At 39.0% G+C, this 25,045-nt stretch overlaps 2 protein-coding genes across 2 annotated transcripts; one reads left to right on the top strand and one right to left on the bottom strand.

Moving 5' to 3' along the window:
* Positions 1 to 2,476: 2,476 nt before the first annotated feature.
* On the top strand, positions 2,477 to 5,977 carry LOC141605560 (RNA polymerase sigma factor sigA-like). The gene is made up of 9 exons (XM_074424383.1): positions 2,477 to 3,272; positions 3,445 to 3,643; positions 3,737 to 3,829; positions 4,086 to 4,214; positions 4,352 to 4,405; positions 4,495 to 4,572; positions 5,033 to 5,095; positions 5,390 to 5,502; positions 5,605 to 5,977. The coding sequence occupies exons 1-9, from the start codon at positions 2,656 to 2,658 to the stop codon at positions 5,711 to 5,713; spliced, it is 1,455 nt and encodes a 484-aa protein (XP_074280484.1). The 5' UTR covers positions 2,477 to 2,655; the 3' UTR covers positions 5,714 to 5,977.
* A 237-nt stretch (positions 5,978 to 6,214) lies between these two features.
* LOC141605561 (polyadenylate-binding protein-interacting protein 6-like) lies at positions 6,215 to 9,108 on the bottom strand. Its single transcript, XM_074424384.1, has 3 exons — positions 8,945 to 9,108; positions 7,218 to 7,577; positions 6,215 to 6,795 (listed from the first exon to the last, which is right to left on the bottom strand). Exons 2-3 carry the CDS (start codon positions 7,554 to 7,556, stop codon positions 6,646 to 6,648), a joined length of 489 nt encoding a protein of 162 aa, XP_074280485.1. The 5' UTR covers positions 7,557 to 7,577; positions 8,945 to 9,108; the 3' UTR covers positions 6,215 to 6,645.
* Between the last annotated feature and the right edge of the window lie 15,937 nt (positions 9,109 to 25,045).

The following is a 25,045-nucleotide window of genomic DNA, read 5'->3' as shown; positions in this document are numbered from 1 at the left end:
ACATGACAAATTAAATTATGACGCGGCATGTGACATGGCAAATTAATGTGACATTATTATTATTATTCTTAAATTATATATATTTATTAAATACTTCATATGACATTATTATTATTATTATTATTATCATTATTATTATTATTATTATATATTATTAAAAGGAGATTAAGCCTCTAATTATGCCACATGTCAGCTTAGTCTTCTACCACCTAACATCTATATCTATATACAATACTAATAAAAAATAAAATAAAAATGCAATCCTAACAATTTCCCTACTATGGAATAATTAGTGAAAAGTGATCCGTCATTCAGTGAAAAACCAAAGGGAGCCAAAGGGTCAGACTTCAGAGAGCTTGCATTGATTATGGACAAATGAAGCATCAAGCAACAGCTTTTTTACCGGCCTCGTGATATAACTCTCTTAAATGGTAAGTAGAAGTCTTACTTTCTCCATGATTTTTTTACTATATAAATTCAAAGTCTCTCATACTTCCTCATTGCTCACCGAGATTATGAACGGTTGGTGTTATTGTTGATTTTTCATTATAAATTTCCACTTTCAATAGGAGTAATATAGTTTGATGTCTCAATTAATTATTATCGTCCCATTGAAAGTTGGATACAAAATTAGATGGTTCCTCAACTCGTCCTTTGAACCTCAGCCGAGGTAAGTAACTAAGTATCATGGATAATGTCCATAATGAGTTTAAAGATGTATGATAGCTTTCATTATAATCTATTTCATTCGTTCTTCTTCCTAGTATGTATACATTAGAGATATATATGTGGAGTATCAAATTTGGATTCCTGCTATAATTTGAAGTTGGTTTCTTAGTAATTATTGAGTTTTTATTTTCAAATAATGTAATGGCGCTTCCGCAAGACCCCAACTTTATTAGAGGAGGCCGGTGATGATACTGTAATACGATTGCTAAAGCCGAGAATAATTTATTTGTGATTTGTGAACACGGTGGTCTTATGATAGGTAAAAGAAGAGCAGAGACCGAATACAAAGTAAAACCATTATTATCCAACTTGGAATTCTGTTTAATGGGTGATTTTGGCGATTCATCTATGTTCTCAAGCTACTTCGCCCAGTTTGTGGTCAAGGCACAACATTGAAGGTTGGCACTTAGAATTTTGTAGCGGACCTCTTAATTCTAATACTCTGTATTAACTATAACCAAGTTTAATTTGGTTGTAGACAATGTAGATCTTATCATATGGTCACTTGGTTAGTATATGTACTTACACTACACGTTGGAAAGTACGAAGTATTGAATACGGTATATGAAGTACTTGAAAATTCTATTGAAATATAATGTTAAATATAAGATATATATTATACTTTTATAATCGCTTAAAATATCTACCTTCTCTTTTCAAACTTCTATTCTACATATTCCGCTCATAATCGCTTAAAATATTATATATTAGGCTTCATACATTTACCTTTCAACCCCACATGTTATATACGGAGTATTAGTTTAATTGAATGTGAGGAGGTAAAAGAAGGTTGGAGTTAAGGAAAAGGTGAATAGCAACTGCCTTCATATGACTGCGAAATAGGAAAATAAACTCATGGGGCATCAAAACGAGGATTAATACCAATTACTACATATTATTTCAAAAAAAAAAAACTTAGAAAATATGACATGGTGAGTACGTTGTTGGAATTGACCAACATCTCTATATAACTATATAAGAGAAGGGTCATCAAGTACATCACAAACCCCGGGCATAAAAAAAACCTTAGAAAATATAATTTTTTTTTTTTAAATTGTAGGTTTTATTGTTACAATAAGCTATAGGACAAATAAGAATCACATTACATCACTCTTATTTTTGTATTATTTATAAATTTATTCTACTCTTTTCCAATATATCCTCCAATTTAAATGAGTTGTAATGTTGTATACATAAAAAGATTTTAAAACATGATGTTATGAGGTCACGTTCATGCAAGAAAACTTATATAATAAATCTTAAACGCACCCGTGATTTTCACGGGCACAAAAACTAGTTGATTTTTTAAATGTGTATAATTTAAAATACTAAAGTTAATAATTTTCTCATTTATTATTTCAACTCTAAATATTAATATTTTAATACTCATAGTATTTATGGCTTATAAAATTTAGTTGAAAGAGGTATTAACATTTTTTTTTTTTTTAATGTTTCATATTCACAGTTAAGATAAATAAGGATATTCATTGATCCGACATCGAACCGGGCCACTGAATGAACAACCCTAAAAATAAACTTATTTATGACCAATCGACTGGCTTTGAATGAGTCCGATCAAATTTCGACCCTAGTTAATTGGTGAATCAAAATTTAGGGGCCATGATCAATCTTATTGTAACAATTCTCATTCAATAAATGCAAGTCTATGAAGTCAAAAATAAGGAAGAAAGTTATCCTGTAAGTTGTGGAAGTAAAGTAGTAGAAGGGTGTGACCCAGAGATCTGGAGAACAACCCACAACCACATGAAACAATCAAAATTACAAACAAACTACAAATATAACCAAACAGTTTAACCCCATAATAACAAGAAGATAATAACACATACATTTCTTTCCTTCTCCTCTGCACATTCTTGTCATTTGCTTCTCTATACTTCATTTATAATAGAAAAACTCACACAAGGAATGTTGAGTTCCTCTTTCTACTATTCTGACCTCACAGAAAAACTCTCTTGTCCTACTGATCAACAACATCAAATCCATTCCACAAAAAATGTCATTATTGGCAAGAAAACAGCTAACTTTAAGCCGGTTGGGCCCACGGGACCGTCTTCCAAAGCTGTGAAGGAATGTATAAATGGAGGCCCGAATGTACATTCTGAACCATGGGTTCCGAGATATGGTCTGTCCGAAGAGGAATGTTGGGAACCCGGAACTTCAGTGGAGGCTCTCCTTTTGCTACACAAGTCGATTCTGGAAAGACAGTTGGAGCTATCCGTTGAGCGCATTGGCATGACTGATATGCCTTCTCCTCAAGAAAGTAGTCGTAGTAAAAAAGATGTCTGTGTCACATCGTCAGGGATACCTGCTCGTGTAAGAAGGATCAATGCCAAGAAGAAAAGTAAAGGCAAAAACTCGACGAAACAAAGTAGTGATGAGAGACATTCAGGGGTGATCCTTCAGAATCATGTAGTTGGCTATGTGAGGGGTTTGACAAGTTATGAGTTGCTAACTCATCAACAAGTTGTCAATTTATCTAACAACATAAGAGCTGGTCTTTCCTTGGAACACCATAGATCAAGGTAACTAACTACTCACTCCCTCCTTTCATTCACCCCAAATTTAAACTACTGTCGTACAGAGTTACAGACAGACAGTGAATCTTTTGTCTGTAATTCAAGTTTACAGCTATATTTTATAGGAAATTGTGATAAAAGGTATGTAAGCAGAAAACTTCTCACTGAACATTTGCAGACTGAAGGAAAAACTAGGATGTGAGGCTTCTGATGAACAACTAGCACAATTTTTGAGAATGAACCGGACTGAACTGAGGTCCAAACTGATTGAATGTACTCTGGCAACAGAGAAGCTAGCTATGAGCAATGTTCGCTTGGTCATGTCAGTTGCTCAAAAATATGACAACATGGGCGCTGATATGGCAGACCTCGTCCAGGTGGATTCTCTCATGATCTTAACATCGGGTATCCCTACATGTTTAGACATCTACGTATGGCACGATAAACTAATTGGTATTATTTCCATGCAGGGAGGGCTGATTGGACTACTTCGCGGGATTCAGAAGTTTGATTCCTCTAGAGGGTTCAAAATCTCTACTTATGTTTACTGGTGGATACGTCAAGTAAGTCTACTGCTCATGTTGGTTATTCTTCTAAACGGTATTTACCATGACAAAATCCTCAATACAAATTGGTCATCAATTTAATTAATTCCCGACTCCTGTGAATGAAAAGAAAATTAGCCAGGAGTCTACCCATTAATCTGTTTTCAATACCTCAAAGAAGACTGCCCCAGTTGTCTGTCAAGGTTTTTGTTTCTTTTTTTGGATACACTTCTTGCTGGACCAGTTAACGGAATGTTTGGGGTTCATTGTGCAGGGGGTTTCTAGAGCACTGATGGAAAATTCAAGAACTCTGAGGTTGCCTACCCATCTACATGAAAGATTAAGTTTAATTCGTGGAGCGAAGAATCGACTTGAGGAGAAAGGGATTAACCCTTCTATTGATGTGAGTTCTATTTTCATTTTGCAGAAGAATATTAGAAAGACTAAGATTCATGCTAACTGCAGTTTTATAATCAGAAGAATTACTCTTGAATTTTGCTCCAATATTAGAATTTACTGACATGATCAATCTTTTTCCAGAGGATAGCCGAAACCTTAAACATGTCTCATAAGAAAATAAAGAATGCAACTGAGGTAAGTGAGCCTTATGTTTCAGATATCTGATGAAGATGTGCCATTAAGTGAAGTTTCTTTCCGAGCTGATTGTTATTGCTTGACTGTAGGCTGTCAGACCTGTCTTTTCTCTGGACCGCCAGCCATTCCCCTCGCTTAATGGCCTTCCTGGAATGACCTATCATAGTGTAAGTTTTTAGTTATGCGAGATGAATGTTGTTTTAGTTCCTTGATTATGGCGTCTATTAGAGTGTTCAGTGTGCTCTCAGACAAGGGGTCAATTGAAGTTTCGAACTCAAAATCTTCTTAGACTCCTACAGTCCTACTACTTCAAGAGAAATGAATCTTGCAGTTAATCTACTTTATCACCCCGTTATAGGGTAACTAGTAAGTATTACGGTATTACCCCTTTATAGGGTAATTAGTACCTTTTCGTCATCTCTTTCCTCCATCCACCATCACGAGTAGTACCTCCTATTTTTCCTTTGTGTTTCCTCGGTTAACTCGGTAACAATTTGTCAATTACCCTAAATCCCAGGTATACCTTCCTAAATAACAGAGAAAGTGATATGTGCAGACCTTGAAATTTTAGCTTCTAAGCTCATGACAATCTTCTGAACTCAGTGCTCTTCTCCTATTTTGTTTCAGTATATTGCGGACAACCGCCTAGAGAATAACCCGTGGCATGGTGTAGATGAATGGACACTTAAGGTGAGCTTCTACTAATCATGTATCTTATGAAAACTTTCAGAGAAGGTCTAACCTATTTTCAGAGAGCTTGATGTCTAACCTGGTGTAGAATATCTTTCCATTTTTTAATTAGCATTGTTTAATCATATGAAGCAAGAAATTGACAGTTCAGTTCATAACAACAGAACTAAATGCCTCACTTATTTAACTTAAAATCTTGACTTTTTTTGAAGTATCTGGTGAATTTACATGGGAATGCACTTATAAAACCGATTTCGAATTAATAAAAGGATTACTTATTCCAATTCTTTGCAGTATGAAGTAAGCCATCTTATTGACACGGCCCTCAGAGAAAGGGAGAGAGAGATCATTCGTCTTTACTATGGGCTGGACGATGAACCTCTCACTTGGGAAGAAATTAGCAAAAGGTGAGCTGGAAATTAACCAACCGAATATTAGTACGTAAACGTCTTGTATATATTTATATGCTAAGTTCTCTGATTAACATGGCATAAATCCTACATGTTCAGGATCGGATTGTCAAGAGAAAGAGTAAGGCAGGTTGGTCTGATTGCATTCGAGAAACTAAAGCACGCGGCTAGAAAGACGAAGATGGATGCCTTACTGGTTAAACACTAGCGTGACTAGTGGATGCATATATAGTACGGGACATTCATTTGGTCGAATGTTACCTGTAAGACTGTAAGTCCAACTTTAAAGGCCTTCATACTTCCCCTGTTAATACCAGTCCCCACTAAAAATACGAATGAGGGTCGTTTTTGGGTCATGTATACGAGTCTCAACATTGACAGTTACCGTGATATCGTGTATACTAAAGATGGCTGAATATAAACACAATTGTTGAAGGAAATGTGGTTGTACAGAGGACGGTATTGAGTTCAGTACTTCAGTAGCATCATCCTCAAATTCTAGACATACAAAGCTGGCTGAATATAGAATCCATTCGAGTAAAGTTCCAATATTTTTGCTGTGATAGCATTGTATATTAAATACGCAAATTTTCAACTTTGGTCTCCCATTGAGCCTTGAGCGGTTTCTTTTTTTTTTTAAAAAAAAAACGTGGTTGCCTAAAATCTATTAGAACCAAAATGGAAACTCAAATAAAAATGCACAGGTAAATTTCTAGCCAGGAACCAAAGTTTGCAAGATATTGCATTTTGCAAATCATCAATTTGGTTTATAATTATGATATCAAATCATACAAAAGCTTTCTTAGATAAAGTAACTCAACATGAGCTTTGAAATCTTAACCTGAAATCTAAACAACTGAAAAAATTACACTTAATAAAGCAGAGACGGCAAAAGCACACCATACAAAGAACTACAGACTGCAACAATTATACCGCCGCATGTGTTCCGCATAATAATTAGCTAATCATACCATATAAAGCCGGAGATAAGACTTGCGTAATGAGCGACGAAAATTATCTCAGATAAAAGTGGCAGAAAACTATACAAACTAAAGCCAGAGAGCACCTGAAGTCTGGTATCCACAGATCTCAAGTAAAACTAATTTTTGAACTGTTGTGAAGTCTACTTCCAACAGACAATCAGGAAGTAGCAGCTGTCACTCCAGGAGAGCCAGAAGGCATGCAGGATTCACGTGCTACCGATACAGCTTTCACGGACGAGCACTCACCAGAAGAAATTGGCTCCCGAGCATTGTCAACATTCGAAGCAACCGGTTGGTCATCACCAGACTGCAGAGAGAGCATCGACCAAGTTAAAAGCATAACTCTATACCCCGTATCAAACAATGTTAACAATTCACAATAGGAAACAAAAATAACTCCCTTGGTTCCAGAATTATGTGTACATTTTACTTTTTTTTGGAATGGTGTATTAGAAAAAGGATATACATTAACATGGGGCTTGTGAGCCATTTGGGAAGTTTAACTACTTTTATGTCTTAGTAACTAAAAAGAGTATCCAAAAGTGGTACCAGTAGGTTGGAGACCATTTTGGTAATTTAAGATGAAACAAAAAATAGCAAATAAGAAAAGTACTCAACCTGTTGATTCGACCGTTAAGAAACATGCATATACCTCTTGCTGGAACAAAGGGTGCACACTGAGATTTAGAAGTTGAAATCTCAAGAAGATCAAGCGTAAAAGAATAATACCTCAAGTTCTGACAGCATGTCAACTGCAGCTTCCAAGTCACCCTGATTGATGTTATACACATCAGCAAGAGACTGATCTGATACTCCAGGAAACATCATCTGAAGGTAAGCTAGATCCATTTCAGATTCTTCGTCCAGAACACTTGCGGTTATCTCTTGAGGAAGTTCAGCCCGTGTATCATGAGCAACATCCGTCTGGTGGACCTTTGATTTTAAATCATCAACAGCAGCTTCCCGAGGCATTGTCTTACACTCTTTATCTACATCTTGTACCTCTCTTTTAGCAAGCGGCACATATGCCACTGCAAAGGGATTCAATGTTGATGTGCTTGTTTTCATTTTAGCGTACTACAAGGTAATCTGTACAGCAAGAAGGAAAATGAGCCAAGTCAGAACCAAATATACCAGATAATTCAAAGAATCCTAATCCTCATTAAATAAATAAAAAAAAACTGAGTACACTAAAACTGACTTTTGGAAGGAATCAACTTACAGACTCAGTGCTTATGTTCAAATATTAACATGGCCAACTTAAATGTTCACTAAATGTTAAGGAGTAAACAACAAATTCTAGGATGGTTACTAGAAAGTAAGTTATCCAGCAGCAAGAAGTTAAGTAATAATTATCAAAACAGGCAACACATTAACAAAAATCTAAAATTGTTTATAGAAAGTACTACAACCCACTAAAAATCTTGCCAGTGACAAGTTAAAAGAGGCCGACCAACCTAGCCGAAGCACGTAAACAAAAAATACCACTAAACCACTTCTATCTCATACATAATGTCCACATTTGACTTCGGTGGTCTAATAAACTCAACATTGACCATTAATTTCTCCAAAAATATGTAGATATGGTGTGAAATGTTGACGCTTTGTTTATCTGAACAGCTTTTTTCAAATGATCATCTAAAAAAGCTTTTGAGCAGTGTAAAATATACATTATGAAAACATTGGTCAAAGTTGACATTATGTGATCACTAAGATTTAAAGCCAATCTTCATTACTCCGTGACTTCTGTTCTTACACATGAAAAACACACTAATATAATTCATCAAAGGTACAAGCATTACAATGTAACGTAAACTATTGATCAGTTGCGTTCCCGTGAGAGCACGCCTACAGCCTACATGATACTCCCTTGGTTCAAATCCAAACACCTTGATCCCACAGTTTTTTGAAAGCAAATTTTGATTAACACGTTGTTTGGATTTGAAGGGATGAAGTACATTGTAAGACACAGAAAAGTCAATCAAAATTAAAGTTATGAAGCAAGGAAACAATAATTCAATGAAGGTGACGATCTTAACATGCACAACAGAAACCGGTAGCGCCTAGGTGTTTTTGTGCACTTGATAGATCAACAATACGTCGAAAACCCAATGTTGATCTTGCTACCGAGGCGGTCAATCTAATAACTAAAGCTTAGCAGAAATTATGAAGTCCATTAACATTTGAGCTATCAACAAGCACCTTATATATCAATAATAAATTACAGCAAAAAGAAAACAACAAACCCCTGATCATGCTCATATAGATAGATACATAGATAGATAGATAAATAAGCAATAAAACAAATAACAACAAAATTAATTAAGATGGAAAAAATAGCAAATATGCGATTCAAACAAATTAGAAAAGCATGATTATGCAAGGATCAAAGTACATGTAATCAATCAAGGTTAAAAATTAAAAGAAAGAAGAAGGAAAAGAGAGGAGTTGCTTACGAAAAGGGGGAAAATGGAAGAGAGAGAAAGATAGAAACCCTAGAAATGAAGGAAATGAATGATTAATGATGATGGGTTTGATTGAAACTTGAAACTAACACTGAGTTGCTTTCTCGCTGATGTTTATTTAATTTAATATTAAACAAATTTAAAGAGAATCAATGACACAATTATGATTACCACCTTCGCTTTTATACATCATTTTTTTTCTTTCGGTTATCTGTCCTATATTTTCGACGCCTTATCTTTTTTTTTTCATCCATCTTTTTTTACACTAACTAATTCCATACTCTTTCTTTAGACTATTGTTTATTACAAAAACTAATTTTAGAAATAAAGAAAAAAGGGAGAGAGAAAAAGTGAACGATTTAGGATGATTTTGCAAAAAGTGAGATTTTTTTTGTTGATCTTTACACCACATCGCTATTTTGTTGGACAAGCAGATATTAATGCAAGCGAGAAAATATAGTGAGAGAATGTTAGATTAATTAGGGTGATTTTGCAAAAAGCGAGATTTTTCTTTGTTGGAAAGAGAATGTTACCAATGGGTCAGCGATTGAGGATAAGTGTTAGTAATGAGGATAATGAGAAAAAAAAGAAATAAATGATATTTTTATATATATTTTCAGAAACACTCCAAATTGAAACAAGGTATCAGCATCAACGTCACCTTGAATGTGTGCACATATCATGTTTGGAGGCAACGAAATCTGAGTAGAGTTGAGCTACAACTACTCAGGCCGAACAAGCTGACTCAATGCATCATTGGGGGAGATCCGAGGCAAAATCAAAGATACTCTCAGTCTTCAGCATGATAATGGAGATGAAGAGTGGATTCGAAACCTTGTTGATTGATTTGATGAGAGATCAAAGAAGAGACGAGGATTAATTGATTCATATTCCTCTTTTCTAGGGTTAGATGAGTGGAGATTGGATCTCCTGCTTTTGGCTTTTGTTGGTTTCCTTTTAAGGTGGTCGGATCAATATCCGATTGTTGTAACGGAGGCGCCCGTTACCCAAACAGTTAATTGATAAGGTGATAAGAACAAATAAATAACGAATGTAAATAAAGTTGACACAAAGATTTACGTGGTTCACCAGTAAAATAACTGGCTACGTCCACCCTGCAAGGAGATCAAATTTCACTATAGTGGAGAAAATAGTACAACAGTAGACCGGTACACACGCGCTCAATATGAGCCAAAAGGATACCATATTCTACCAACAAATATAGTAGTCTCAAAGGAACAAAAGAGACTACCCCAATAAGACGAAGGACAAATAATCTTGAGGCCTACCAAGATCTGAACAAACTCCTTCGATCTTCAAAGACAGACGAACACCAATAATAAAGCCCGGAACAAACTGAGTTTTCTTCTTCAGAAGGAACCTCACAAATCGACCCTCTTTATTGTGCTCTCAAATCTCTCTCTTAATTAACCTAGAATAAAACTTAGGCCTTTATATATTTATCCCATCCAAGATAAAATATCTAGACTAATAAGAAATTAAGTAAATAATTTCCTTAAGTCGCCGAAATATCACGTCCAAACTTACGTAACAAACCAAATGCCCTATAAACTCTTCCAACTTGGAAAGTGGGAAGGCCCACTTAAATTCCAAAACCAAAGTCTCAGCATGTAGAAACTTAGCCAAAGAATATCAAACACAAAGTTTGAAGTCAGCTAAACACGCGACTCACGGAAGTTATGGACATGCCTTCTTCGTCTCGCCTTTAGCTTCATCCGTCTTCGACACATTCAAGGCATAAAACTCCTAAAAAATCTCCACCTTGACTTGAATTACCCAAAAACGAACCAGACCCAAATCAGCTTCAATAGAGTCGATCCTCAACTCACTACCTGTCCCGATAGTCTCCACTTTGACTTGAACACAACTCACAAAACGGACAAACGAACCAAGTGTGCAACAAATGTGACCAATATACGAAGTACCCAATGTAGTAAGCCGAAACTACCAATTGTACTAAGTACCCAACATATCTTCATACCACTAGGAAGGCCAAACGTAGCAAACTCCGAAGAGGCAAAAGCTACCAAACGCCAACACAAAATATATGAGATACCAAATGTCACTATGATGGAACGGTGTACCAAAACAACACACACAAGACTCCAAACAAAATCTCCTCCAAACTACATGGCTAAATGTACCGTCGTACCAAACTGTCCCAAAAGAAACAAAAACGCCACGAACAAAACAAATGTCTCACTTGAGTAAACTAGGTGTCATGACCACCACAAAAATGCCTACACCAAGGCAACAAAACTCAAGTCGAAACCAAACAAAAAAAAACATTCTAAGCGAGTACAAATTACCTCCATCAAAGGTACAAATTGTTAGACAAGATAGTCCAACCCAAAAGCTCCAAAGAATAAACTCCCGTCGAAGTTTCAAATGACCCCTTATGAGGTCCCAAACGGCTCTCTTTCAAGAGCCACAACAACTCCACTTGGAGCCCCAAACCGCCCCACCTCTTGGGGCGCAGACCGCCTCATTGAGGCGCAGAGACAAAAGTAGATAGCTTGTCTTAAGAACCCTGTAGCTTGACCTATACCGGAATAGACTCCACCTTACTGTCAACACTACCATTCTCACTAAAGCTATCCAAACCCGAATTATCCAGAATATCACCAAGTGACCCAAACTGGATGTGCTTCAAAGTATCATTCACATATCCAAGTTGCATATGCCCCAACTTAGACTCGAGAGAGACAGAAGAATGATTACCTGATGCTCCAACAGTCAGCACAGTGCCTTGAAGGACATAAATAGTTCCTTCCTTAACACCCCTCCAAGTAACAGAAGAACCCTTAACAACGGACAACGATCCACCATCACCTTGAAAACTGTAGCCCTGATCAACTAACATCCCAAGTGATACAAGATTTCTCTTCAAACGTGGAACATGCCTAACACCTTTTAGGAAGACAACAACACCATCACATGTCCTAACCCAAACAGTACCAACTCCAAGCACCTCACAAATAGATCCGTCACCCATGGCAACATTAACCCCATGTGAAGCTTCATAAGAAGTAAACCATTCCCTAAAAGGACACATATGATAAACGCATCCCGAATCCAAAATCCAACTATCCGAAGAACGTGGAACAACATCAACAACGAGAGCATAATCTTCCTCAGAATCGTATTTAGCAACCTTTTGTGCAACAGCAGAAATACCAGCTTCCTTCAACGTAGGACACTGATTTTTCCAATGACCGGGTTCCTTGCAGTAATTGCAGACATTCTTACGAGGACCCTTAGACTTGGCTTTACCCTTACTAGAACCCTCCGAATTCACAACAAGCCCTACAGGACTACTGTCTACAACACCACCTGACGCTACTCGGCGCAAATCCCTAGTGTGAAGCGCTGACCTCACTTCCTCTAGGGTCAAAGAATCTTTACCAACAACAAACGACTCCACAAAAGTCTCAAATGAATTTGGCAAAGAAACTAACAAAATTAAGGCGGCATCCTCATCATCTACCTTAACATCTAAATTACGTAAATCAAGTAAAATAGAGTTAAGACATTCTAGATGGTCCTTGAGAGACGTATCTTCTTGCATACGAAGACCAAACAAACGCTGCTTAAGAAGCAACTTGTTGGTTAGAGTCTTTATCATATACAAAGATTCCAACTTCAACCACAAACCTATAGCAGTTTCTTCATCGGCAACCTCAACCATAACGTGATCAGATAAACACAACAGAATTAAAGAATGAGCCTTCTCCTCCAAGACCACCTCTGCATTTGTCTTTGCATTCTTTTCTGCATCAAGGGTCCGAGTCATGATGATGGTCCTTAGTTTGAGGGGAGGATTGTTAGGGTGCAAACCCATGTCCCACATCGGTAGAATAAAGATGAAAGATCATCTTTATAAATGTCTACAAAATATAATAGTACGAGGCCTTTTGGGAAGGAGCCCAAGAGTAAATCCGTGAGGGCTTGGCCCAAAGCGGACAATATCGTACTATTATGGTCTGTGGACATAGATGCAGCAGAGGCCCAACACGGGGATATTCACGCTTCCGCGCAACAAGTGGTATCAGAGCCCAAGGTTCGACTTGGGCTAGACACGAGGATGCATCAGCAGGCCCAAGGCTTGAAGTTGTACACTGTAAGGCATGAAACTCCTAGCTCGGGGTGAGTCCTTGAGCAAGCCCGGTCCATGGCTAAATAGATGAAAGACGTCATAGGTCTTGTGAGACAGAGAACATTTGTGTACTAGAACTGTTGATCAGGTGGACCCTTATCAGATTAAGTGCCACAGGTCTGGTGGTGCCAGAGACCGTTTGTGTTTTAGCACTGAAGTGGCGGACCCGATCCAAGGTATATTGGATGCAGAGGATGTTCGATATGCATGTGTAGCAAACCCCAAGAAGGGCACATGGACATGCAGGCTTAGGAGCATGTGGGGCACTCACTTGACCAAGCGGTGACATGTGGTGCAAGACATGGCTCATGGTAGCATAGTGTGTCGGCTAAGGGGAGGTTATCAAGACTTGTGATGTTTCAGGTGTCTAGAAGTTGGGGCTGTAGAAGTGTGGGAGTTCTCCATAGAGGTCAAGGTCCGAGTCAAGATGATGGTCCTTGGTTTGAGGGGAGGATTGTTAGGGTGAAAACCCTTGTCCCACATCGGTAGATTAAAGATGAAAGATCATCTTTATAAGAGTTCATAAAATATAATAGTACGAGGCCTTTTGGGAAGGAGCTCAAGAGTAAATCCGTGAGGGCTTGGCCCAAAGCGGACAATATCGTACTATTATGGGTTGTGGACTCAGATGCAGCAGAAGCCCAACACGAGGTATTCACGCTTCCGCACAACACCGATATTGGATATGGGCTGCAATTTGGTGGTTTTTTAGGACGGTTCATTGAACCGCCTAAGTCTTTGTTGGGTTTATAATGGCACTAATTGTGTTCATTATACCTCATGTATGGTTATGTTTTTCGCAATCGTTTGTACAATACTTACATTTCACCAAAAAAGAAGAAGATATTTTTTTATTTTTGATGAGGCATCTAATATAGATTAACTTAGCATATCTACATTTTATGTGAATATACAATAACTAACACGTACATGAATGATTTTATTTTATACTAGACCAATGAAAATTGCTCTTTACATGTTCAAGCAAACCATTCAAATCTTTTGAAAAAAAAAATCATTCAAAGAAGTATGAGTTTTTTTATCCCATATCTAATTCCTAACTTACATAAAACAATTTTATTATTTGAACTATGATCATACATAATAAAACAGGTTGTAAGATTTTAATCATTTTATTTGTAAAGTATGTTAACTAAACTATGAATTAATATCCATTAATCAAAGAGATCAAAAATAAAGAAGGCAATGTGTGAAATTTAAATATCGTTGCAAGATACGATAAACTTGAAGTTGCCGCGAAATACTTGGCGAAAGAATTCGAAATGAATAAGAAAGAACAAAGTTTGCATTATTCTACAAATTGAACATCTAAAACATGAGATCTTAGTCATCAAACAACATATAATAAAAGAGTTATACATAAATTCAATATGGGTAAAGCATACTGAATTTTCTTTTGTCATAGTTCTTGAGTTTTACCTTCTTCAAGATTCTACTTTAATTGCTCTCCATTTTAGCCTAGGTGAGCTTTTTTCAGTCATTTATCTTAAGAATGGAGGTTTAATTCAAGAACTAAAATAGAAAGTTTTCAGAATCTTATTATCATATACTGATTTTAGCAAATCATTGTTAACTTGGGAAGATTTAATATTATAAATCTTTATTTTCTTAACAAATTTTCCATGATGTGAATTTTATACATTTCTTTTTAGATCTTCTTTTTTCTGCAATTCCACCACCCAAGAATGGAATCCCAAACGCACGCTGTGAATATCAATCACATGGGTGGAGAGGGTTATATAATTTTTAGGGCTAATAAATGAGGTTTTGAATCTCACGCCTAAGGTTGTAGCATTGATCAACTCTCTTTAATTATCTCACAGTTCTTTTGAGATTTTTCTCTTAGTTTTTTTGTTGGTAGATCTATTTTGTTTCTTGGATTTTTTGTTTTGGGGTTTTAAAGTTTCAGACTCTCTTATTGAGAGCTCTCCCTTTATCCTCCTTTTTGTTAATTATATATTGCAATTTCCTTGGTAAATTAAGACTTTCGACTTTTTTTACCGCTCTCATCCGCGAGTATGTTATAGGTTGATTTAACTTAACCTAGTTTCCTTTCCTTATCAAAAAAAAAAAGATATGGGTAAAGCAAACTCAGTAAAGTCGCATATGGTGAATTGTAATCTTAATGCGTAAAAGGATATATATTCAACTATTCGTCCTCCTGAAAAAATGTGTAACACCCCAATCTACCAAGGAGCCTTAACCAGACCTTCCCTAGCAGATAAGGGCGTTACCATCTCGGTTGCCCGAGGACAGTAATAATCAAATGCCGATAAAAGAACGTTTATATTATATTACAAGTTATTAACAACCGATTGGCGATATAAAAGATACAACTCAGAACTATTATCAACTACGTGAAGCTATATCTGCCAAGACTCATGGTAGACTCATCCCTCCAAGCACCCAGCTAAGATCCATATGTCAACCTGTTAAGACTGACTGCTCACCATAGTGGATCACGACAGACACAACAAAAACAGACAACACAACAAAACCACACAAGGTCAGCAACTGATATAACAATTAAGTAAAAAACACAACACACTACAAGAACACACGCACACACACCACACCTCCTCCAACTAACCACACATCACTGACTGCCCAAAGTCCAGTCCTGTCAGATTACCAATCGTAACCAGTAATCCACACCGCCAGTGGGGGACCGCAGCCATTACCACCTAAGCCCCGCTCATCTAATCCGACCGATAAACCCATGTTCCTTAATGTGCACATCCCCTCTGTGGCGGGTTCCACAGAGGGCGAATCAAGGGCGTGAAGCCACTCCCACAAGTGACTCCACTCAGCCGAGGACGCACCTCGAGAACAACAGACAAACAATCACAACCAGCTGTACAAACAACAATCGCCAACTACAATTCCAACACAACGTTAATTAATCGACCACAACCATCCAACCAATAAAGACACTAAGCCAGCCAAACAACAACAACAGACTCTCTAGACAATCAACAATACTGAGTAGGCGAACCTACCTTTAGCCAACCGCAGCGATTCCGCGTTCGATCACAAGATACCAATCAACCATGAAAACCACTTATACAACCATCACAACTATCTATTACTAACTCTATAAATATAACCGAAAATAAGAACGACGATGACGACATACCTATTACACAGCAATCCGGTGTCAAGACCGCTACCCGACTCAAGCATCCCATCCTTAATGTGTTCTCATCCACAAAGGCTTCAAGGAGGTGAACCATGGTGAAGGAGAAGAGAGGTGACGACATTTAGGTTTAGGAAGAAGGTAGAGAAATGATTTGGGGTTTCACGATTTACGATTAATAATTCCCCGCTGCAAACCCGTTACTCGATCGAGTAACCAACTTACTCGATCGAGTGACCTCTACTCGATCGAGCTCCCAAGTTACTCGATCGAGTATCCTCAGATAGATCGAGTAACAAGCACACAACTACTCAGTTCGTCACAAGTCGTCACTCGTAAGGTTTCCTAAGGTCAAGATAGGTGTTTAAGGTCAGTCAACGTCAGTCAACGGGTCCCTAAAAGAACGGGTATTACAGTCTTCTCCCCCTTAAAAAGAACTTTGTCCCCGAAGTTCGACTCATCCTCCCCCACGACACAAAACAAAAGGACCCAAGGTAACCCCCATTGTTCATCCGACCCAGGTCAGCACACAACCGTTTAGAAAGACCATCCCGCTATGCATGTTCATCAACCATCATCATCATCTACCTTAACATATATTACTCAACACAACTTCCTATCGAATCACCAACTTCATATTGAATCACCAAAGCACATTGTGTACAAGAACAATCACTTGACCATTACTTGTACTCGTCTCATGTCATTACGTAAATGTAAACCCATACGACTATCAGACTATTCCTTCATCGATAACGTGCCAACAACTATCAGTTACAAAACACTAAAAAACGACAGTCCTATTACTGATTCACAACAACACATTATTCATTCCACACTATTACTTCAACCACACAACACAATCTATGAACAACCACTCTACTATTTGCTACTAACATCCAACTTCATGACGACATAGCGAGCCACTACTTGAAAACAAGATATAACAACATGCTAACCTATTCAACAATTACAACCTGCTACTCAATTACTTATAGTAACCATTATGAAATTACCCACACAACCATTTAAATATTTCAAAATTGTCATAAAATACTATAAAATTGTTATAATCACGTCATTTTCCACTCCACGCGACATTACTCTTCCCCTCTTAAAAGGAACTTCGTCCCCAAAGTTCACCATCAAAATAACTTTACTGTCACACAAGCCGATATATTATTATTCCACATTGACATTACTAACAAGCCATATACGCATTGTGACTCATGTCAACCACGATACTTCCTTGACACTACATAAATATGACTCATATAGGTATGAAACTATCAAGAAAGTGAACAACACAACGAGACATTCTATGATCGCCTATCAACCGTGTCATCAACCACTTTCTTATACGAACATGCAAATTATGCAACAAGATTTATAATCATTACACACTACGTTACCTGAAACAATATGACTTAGCATACGAAATTATATAAACACCACCGAAATTGTATAAATCATACAAATACGCACAATTGTATAGCCACCGTTGAGACGGAACAATGTTATAACACCCCTACAACAAGAAACATTATCACTAGAACCACCAACACAAAGACAGAAACAAATGTTTAAACGAAATAGGCATCCAACAGTGGCACTCGATCGAGCTCGTAAGGCACTCGATCGAGTTGACCTTACTCGATCGAGCTTACCAGGCACTCGATCGAGTATGTCAAGATCAGAATGCATCCAGAATGCCACCCCTGCAGTTACTCGATCGAGTGAGGGGCACTCGATCGAGTAGCCACAGGTCAAAAATCCCTTAAGGCGCCACTTTATAATTCCAAAGCAATATATACATGAGTCGTAAACGTATTCCCGACACCAATATCCTGCAGAGAAAGTATGAAAAGTATCTAAAATACGGCCTTATGGCCACAATACAAACCAAAGTCTAAAAAGTACCAAACGAAACAAGTATAAAGAACTACAAATCCATGTAACAAGGTAGAAATAAAAAGGAGCATCATCACTCCATAGCCTGCTCATCCATCATCTCATCTCCACCACCGCCTCCAGACGTGCCTGCTCCAGTTGTGCCCTCACCCGCGATGCCACCAGTGTCAAAATCGGCTCCCACTCACCATGGTGCCAAGCAATCGTAGGGGTAACTCATAGGCTCTCCCTAAGTAGACCGCTCCACGCCAAAGGAATGGAAGACCCCGCTGTCGTCCCCAACGCCTCTCCACTACATCGGCTGAGCTGCCTTGGTCCCGATGCCCTAAACATATGACATCTCGTGGAGGTTCCGGAGTGTCAAGGTAGCAGACACTCTCTCCGTGAGCTTACTCACTCTCATCTCAGGGCTGAAAAAGGAAGGGTAGCTGGGAAACTGGAACTGTGGAGGTACATGCTGCTCTGGCTGGGTCTCAGCCATTCTCTCTCGCACCCGTCGCGGACCTCTCCCCACCCTAGGTTGTCTATCCTTGGGTCTAGCCTGATCCCCCTTGGTCGGCTCAGGCATCACCTCCAAAATATCGGCATCAATGAGGTAAAATTGCCTATCAGGGACCTCCTCCTCATCATCAGAATCGGCAGCCACCACTGCCGCCGGTAAAGGCTCGGTCACGGGAAGGTGCTCGGGAGCAAGTATCCTCATCCAACTCATCCCGCAAACTCTCGACGCTAACCCATGTGGGGTAATATCCGTATAAAACCCTTAAATTATAGGACTATAACGTAAATTTAATACGCGATTTATTGTCATAAACGAAAAACAACAAAGAAACGATAAAGCATAAGAAATAACCTCGGGTCCTTTGAGATGCGGCCTAAGAACAGAAATCAAAGTAGATTTCCTCCTAATCGATACACCCAAGACCGTCTGAGACTATGCCCTTATGCTAGAAATGTATTCTCTAATTGCCTTGCAATATTGAGAGAATTGTTGTGAGTTTTAGATGTGAGATCTAGAAATTTCAGAGGAAAAATGCCTCCAAAACCCTAATATTTTTGCAAATGAAAAATGATTAGGTTACAAATGAGGAGAGGCTCTCCTTTTGTTTGCTCTACTCGGCCAAACCGTGAGCCTTGAGGGGAAATGGGCTTTCATTTCCTCGTAATTTTAACTAGAGGTCCGACTCGAAATTGCTAAATGTATATGACGCGGTTTTATTATAAATCGTCATCGGTTATCGGTTATTAAAATATCAACTAATAACACGGATTAGTTGAATTATTAATACATGTCCGACAAAGACAATATTGTATAATTAATTCAATATACATCAATTAAATATAATCGTTTATATTTAATTTACGAATTAACCGCTTAATTCGTCTTAGCCATTATTATTTAATCCGTATTAAATAATTATCTCAACATCGCGTTTGACTAATTATTAGTCAATGACTCCGACTAACTGCTTAGTCAACTTTGGCATCAACATGACTGTATTTTCATACCGTCACATCTCTCAAACGTATCCTATAGGTGTGACTTTTAGGGACCAGATGATCACCGCCATCTGTATGACAATAACGTCAAACTTATCTAGCAAGCCAACCGTTATTGATAAACGTGGACCAACTGATTATAATACAAAAGTATACCCTTTGATCCTTTTAGAGATTTATAAGTCCTTGCACTAACTGTAGAGGACACCAGCCCCAACAAGCTCCCACTTGTCCGTACAAGTGTACGTGCAATGACGTTATCCGCACTCACTGGAGGACACAAGCTCCAACAAACTCCCACTTGTCCGTACAAGTGTATGTGCGATAACCGATTCTCATATTCATTTAAAATTTCTCCCACTCAATGTAAAACAATTTGCAGATCCGGATCCGCAAAGGTCGTATTTTACAATCGATCTGTATCAAGAGTGGTTTCCCCGACTAGAGAGTAACTTAACTGATAAAACGAATTCGTATTCGAGCATGGCCATGCATTTCGATTCTGACTCCTCGAGTGGCCCCGAGAAATATCGAGTACCGATAAAGGCTGAATATTTCCTTCAACTCGACTCCTTCCGATCTAAGCACAACATGAAATGACCCAGAAAAAATCTACTTGGCCCCCTGTTACGGATGACCGTGAGAAAGAAACCAAAGTCACCCAAAATCTGCCTTAGTCTCAAGAGACAGTCGATAGTCAAAAGAATCGACTCTTAGGATCACCATGGAGGTCCTATCCACGACCGGGCACCGAATCGCCTCTGTGATTGGTCAGTCAACCTTTTGACTTATGGCTCGTTGAACCCACCATCAACCAACGTCACAAAATAATTACCTTGAGTTATCAGCTCACGTGGGCAATTAAGGACCAAAAATATAATGTTTGTTCAGTTCACTTTGTGGTGTTCAAAATTGTCGTACAAAACCACATGAAAAACAAAATATATAAATATCAAAACGATGATGTCGTATAGAGTACATAAGAGAATGAATCTAATCCATAAAAGAGTACTACAACTTAGGAACACGTTTAATTCCCATGGAATTAACATGCCCTTCATGCTTATCTTGTCGTAATGGTTTAGTGAGAGGATCTGCTATGTTATCATCTGTAGCAATCTTTTCTATCACTACTTCCTTTTGCTCCACGTAATCTCGGATTAGATGAGCTTTCCGTTGTACATGTCTAGACTTGTTGCTAGACTTTGGCTCCTTAGCTTGGAAGATGGCACCTCTATTGTCGCAATAGATGGTGATCGGGTCATTCGAACTAGGCACTACGAATAGTCCTTGTAAGAATTGACGCATCCATATCGCTTCCTTTGCGCCTTCGACGCGGCATAGTACTCGGACTCGATCGTAGAATCTCTTTGTAACACTTTGTTTGGAACTCTTCCGGTGATCGCAGCGCCATTAAGAGTAAAAACGAATCCGATCGAGATTTCGAGTCATCTCGATCCGTTTGGAAAGCTAGCATCTGCGAATAGGTTGCACATAGCTTTTGATCGCCTCCATAAGTCAATGCCCAATCTTTAGTCCTCCGTAGGTACTTAAGAATGTTCTTGACCACCATCCAATGTGATTCACCTGGATGCAGTTGGAATCGACTTGTCATACTCAATGCATATGCCACGTCCGGACGTGTGCATATCATGGCATACATGATTGATCCTATAGCCGAGGCATAAGGAATCCGTGTCATGCGCTCTTTCTCTTCCGGTGTCTCTGGTGCCTGAGACTTACTCAAATGCACCCCTGGAGCCATAGGAAGGAACCCCTTTTTGGAGTTAGTCATGCTGAATCTCTCTAGGATCTTGTCTATGTAAGACTCCTGACTGAGAGATAACATCCGACGTGATCTATCTCGATAGATACGGATGCCCAAGATTCTTTGTGCCTCACCCAGATCTTTCATCTGGAAATGGTTCTTTAACCATACTTTTACCGAAGTTAAGAGAGGTATGTCATTCCCAATCAGGAGTATGTCATCGACATACAATATTAGGAAGACAATCTTGCTCCCACTCGACTTGATATATAGACATGGTTCCTCGACCGATCGAGTAAATCCATTTTCTTTTATCACTTGGTCGAAACAATGATTCCAACTCCTTGAAGCTTGCTTAAGTCCATAAATGGAACGCTTAAGCTTGCACACTTTCTTAGGATGTTCTGGATCGATGAAACCTTCGGGTTGTACCATGTACAACTCTTCCTCCAAAAAACCGTTTAAGAAGGCGGTTTTCACATCCATCTGCCAAATTTCATAGTCATGAAAAGCGGCAATCGCTAAGATAATCCGAATGGAACGCAGCATGACTACGGGTGCAAAAATTTCATCGTAGTGCAAGCCTGGCATTTGGGTGAAACCTTTAGCAACTAGTCGTGCTTTATAGATATCTTGTTGACCTTCCACAGAATGCTTTATCTTGTAAAGCCATTTGCATTGAAGGGGACGAACCTTAGCAGGTAAGTCAACAAGATCCCATACGTTGTTCTCATACATAGAGTCCATCTCGGATTGCATGGCCTCAAGCCATAGCTTTGAGTCAGAACTAGTCATGGCACCTTTATAGGTTGCGGGTTCACTACTCGTTAAGAGTAGAATGTCATCTATGTCATGTTCCTCGACCATACCAATGTATCTGTCCGGAGGAATAGAGACTCTTCCCGACCTCCTAGGTTCCTCAGGAATATTCACCGCAGCCGGGATTGAAGGAATTTTTTCCTCCAATGGTTGCTCGGTATTTGGTTCTGGAACCTCCGACAGCTCGAAGGTTCTATCACTCTTTGCATTCTCGAGAAATTCCTTCTCTAAGAATGTCGCACTAGCCGCAACAAATACACGTTGTTCGGTTGGCGAATAGAAGTAATGACCAAGTGTTCCTTTAGGATAACCTATAAAGTATGTCTTGACCGGTCGCGGGCCGAGCTTATCCTCGTGTCTCCACTTGACATAAGCCTCGCAGCCCCAAACCCGTATAAAGGACAAGTTAGGGACCGTTCCCTTCCATAGTTCATATGGAGTCTTGTCATGAGCTTTAGACGGACTTCGGTTAAGTATTAGAGCGGTGATGAGAAGAGCATAACCCCATAATGAGTCAGGCACCACTGTGTGACTCATCATGGATCGAACCATATCTAGTAATGTTCGATTTCTCCGTTCGGACACACCATTCAACTGAGGTGTTCCAGGTGGAGTTAACTGTAGGGCAATCCCACAGTCCTTAAGGTGTTGATCAAACTCGTGAGAAAGATACTCACCACCACGGTCTGAGCGCAGTGTTTTAATCTTTCTACCCAAAGAGGTTACGTACCCGATTCTCGGTATTCCTTGAATTTCTCAAAGGATTCACTTTTGTGCTTCATTAAGTAGACATAGCCATATCTACTTAAATCGTCCGTGAAAGTGATGAAATACCTATAGCCTTCTCGTGCGGTGATTGACATAGGCCCACACACATCCGTATGTATGAGTCCTAATAGGTCAGCAGCGCGCATTCTAACACCTTTGAAGGAAATTCGAGTCATCTTACCGATGAGACATGATTCACACGTGCCAAATGATTGAAAATCAAAGGCCGAGATAGCTCCATTCTTTATGAGCTGTTTTACGCGTTTCTCATTAATGTGTCCCATACGGCAGTGCCATAGGTATGTTTGATCTTTGTCACCGACCTTTAACTTCTTATTCATTACGTGTAATATTTTGAGGTCCGATCTAAAACATAAATTCCGTTCATGGAGACTGCCTTGCCATAAATCATATCGTGTAATGAGAAAATGCAAGTATTATTCTCTATTACAAATGAAAAACCAAGTTTGTCAAGTGCAGAAACTGAAATAATGTTTTTAGAAAGACTGGGTACATAATAGCAGTTATATAAAAATAACTCAAATCCGCTAGGAAGCTGGATCACGTATGTTCCCCTCGAGACGGCAGCCACTCGTGCTCCATTCCCGACACGCAGGTCCACCTCACCCTTTACGAGGGGTTCGATGTTTCGGAGCCCCTGCACATGATTACACAGATGAGAACCACAACCAGTATCTAGTACCCAAGTTCCGTAACTTGCGTGGTTAATCTCAATCATATGAATAAAAGTAGAAGAGGAAGAAAACATACCAACAGGTTTAACACGACCTGCTTTTATGTCCTCATGGTAGACAGGACATGTACGCCTCCAATGCCCAGTCTTGTGGCAATGATGGCATTCCATGTTTTCGGTCTTGCTCTTTGTCGTGCCTGATGAGTTACTTGCCTCACCAGGCCCACTCTTACCTGATCCCGACTTCTTAAACTTCGGTTTACCTACTGCTAGGTCTGCCTGAGCTTTGCCCTTACCCTTGCCCTTGTTTGACACAACGAGAACATCCTGTTTCAAGCTCCCACTGAACTTCATGTCCTTCTCGGTCTGTACGAGAAGGGAGTGCAGTTCATGAGGACTTTTCTTCAAATCATTCATATAGTAATTCGCTCTAAAGAGCGCAAAACCATCGTGGAGTGAATGAAGCATGCGGTCAATCACGATGTTCTCGCTGATTTTACAATCAAGCGCCTCCAGTCTCTCGACATTCTCAATCATGCTGAGAATGTGTGGGCTAACCGGTTGGCCCTTCTGGAGTCTCGCATCAAAGAAGCGAGTGATATGCTCATAGGTCACGATTCTCGGTGCTTTCGAGAATTCCTTGGTGAGCGTGGTGAAAATCTTGTTTGCACCTTGGGCTATGAAGCGTTTCTGCAAATTGGATTCCATTGCAAAAATGAGTACGTTTTTAATCGCACCCGCTTCCATGACGAAATCGTTATACTTGGCGATTTCGTTAGCTCCAGCCGTGGGACCTGGGTTCGACGGGATGGGCTCAGTTAGAAATTTGAGCTTCTCGTCAGCTGCGGCAGCATTCCGTAATGCCGCCTCCCAGTCCGCGAAGTTTGATCCATCATTCTTTAGTCGAGTTGATTGATTCATCTGATTCATGAAGATCCGAAGCCAGGACTCACGGTCCAATGTGGCACTTGGCATTGGGTCGTCAGCACGGCCAGCCATTTTGTTATTAGCAGTTTAAGTGATCGTGATCTACACTGAAAAAGAAAGGAAAAACAAAACGAAATAAGTAACTCATCGAGGTGATTTAAGTCTATTAAAATTCATTTTAATCGTGTAGACTCATTGCACTTGCATAATTGATCTCCCTCAAGAATAATACAAGTGATCCCAAGACTCAATTTCCGTAAATTGATAAGCCAACTGTTTAGCTAGTTCTTCCGTAAGAACTCTTGGTCGATAGATTTCCGTAAATCCTATCTATAGTCCACCATAATCACAGGATCGTACGAGTGACCATA

This window comes from Silene latifolia, chromosome 10 (genome assembly GCF_048544455.1).
Source record: "Silene latifolia isolate original U9 population chromosome 10, ASM4854445v1, whole genome shotgun sequence".
Classification (NCBI taxonomy): domain Eukaryota; kingdom Viridiplantae; phylum Streptophyta; class Magnoliopsida; order Caryophyllales; family Caryophyllaceae; genus Silene; species Silene latifolia.
Note: the sequence above shows the minus strand (reverse complement) of the source record. Positions and strands in the feature narration are given on the sequence as shown.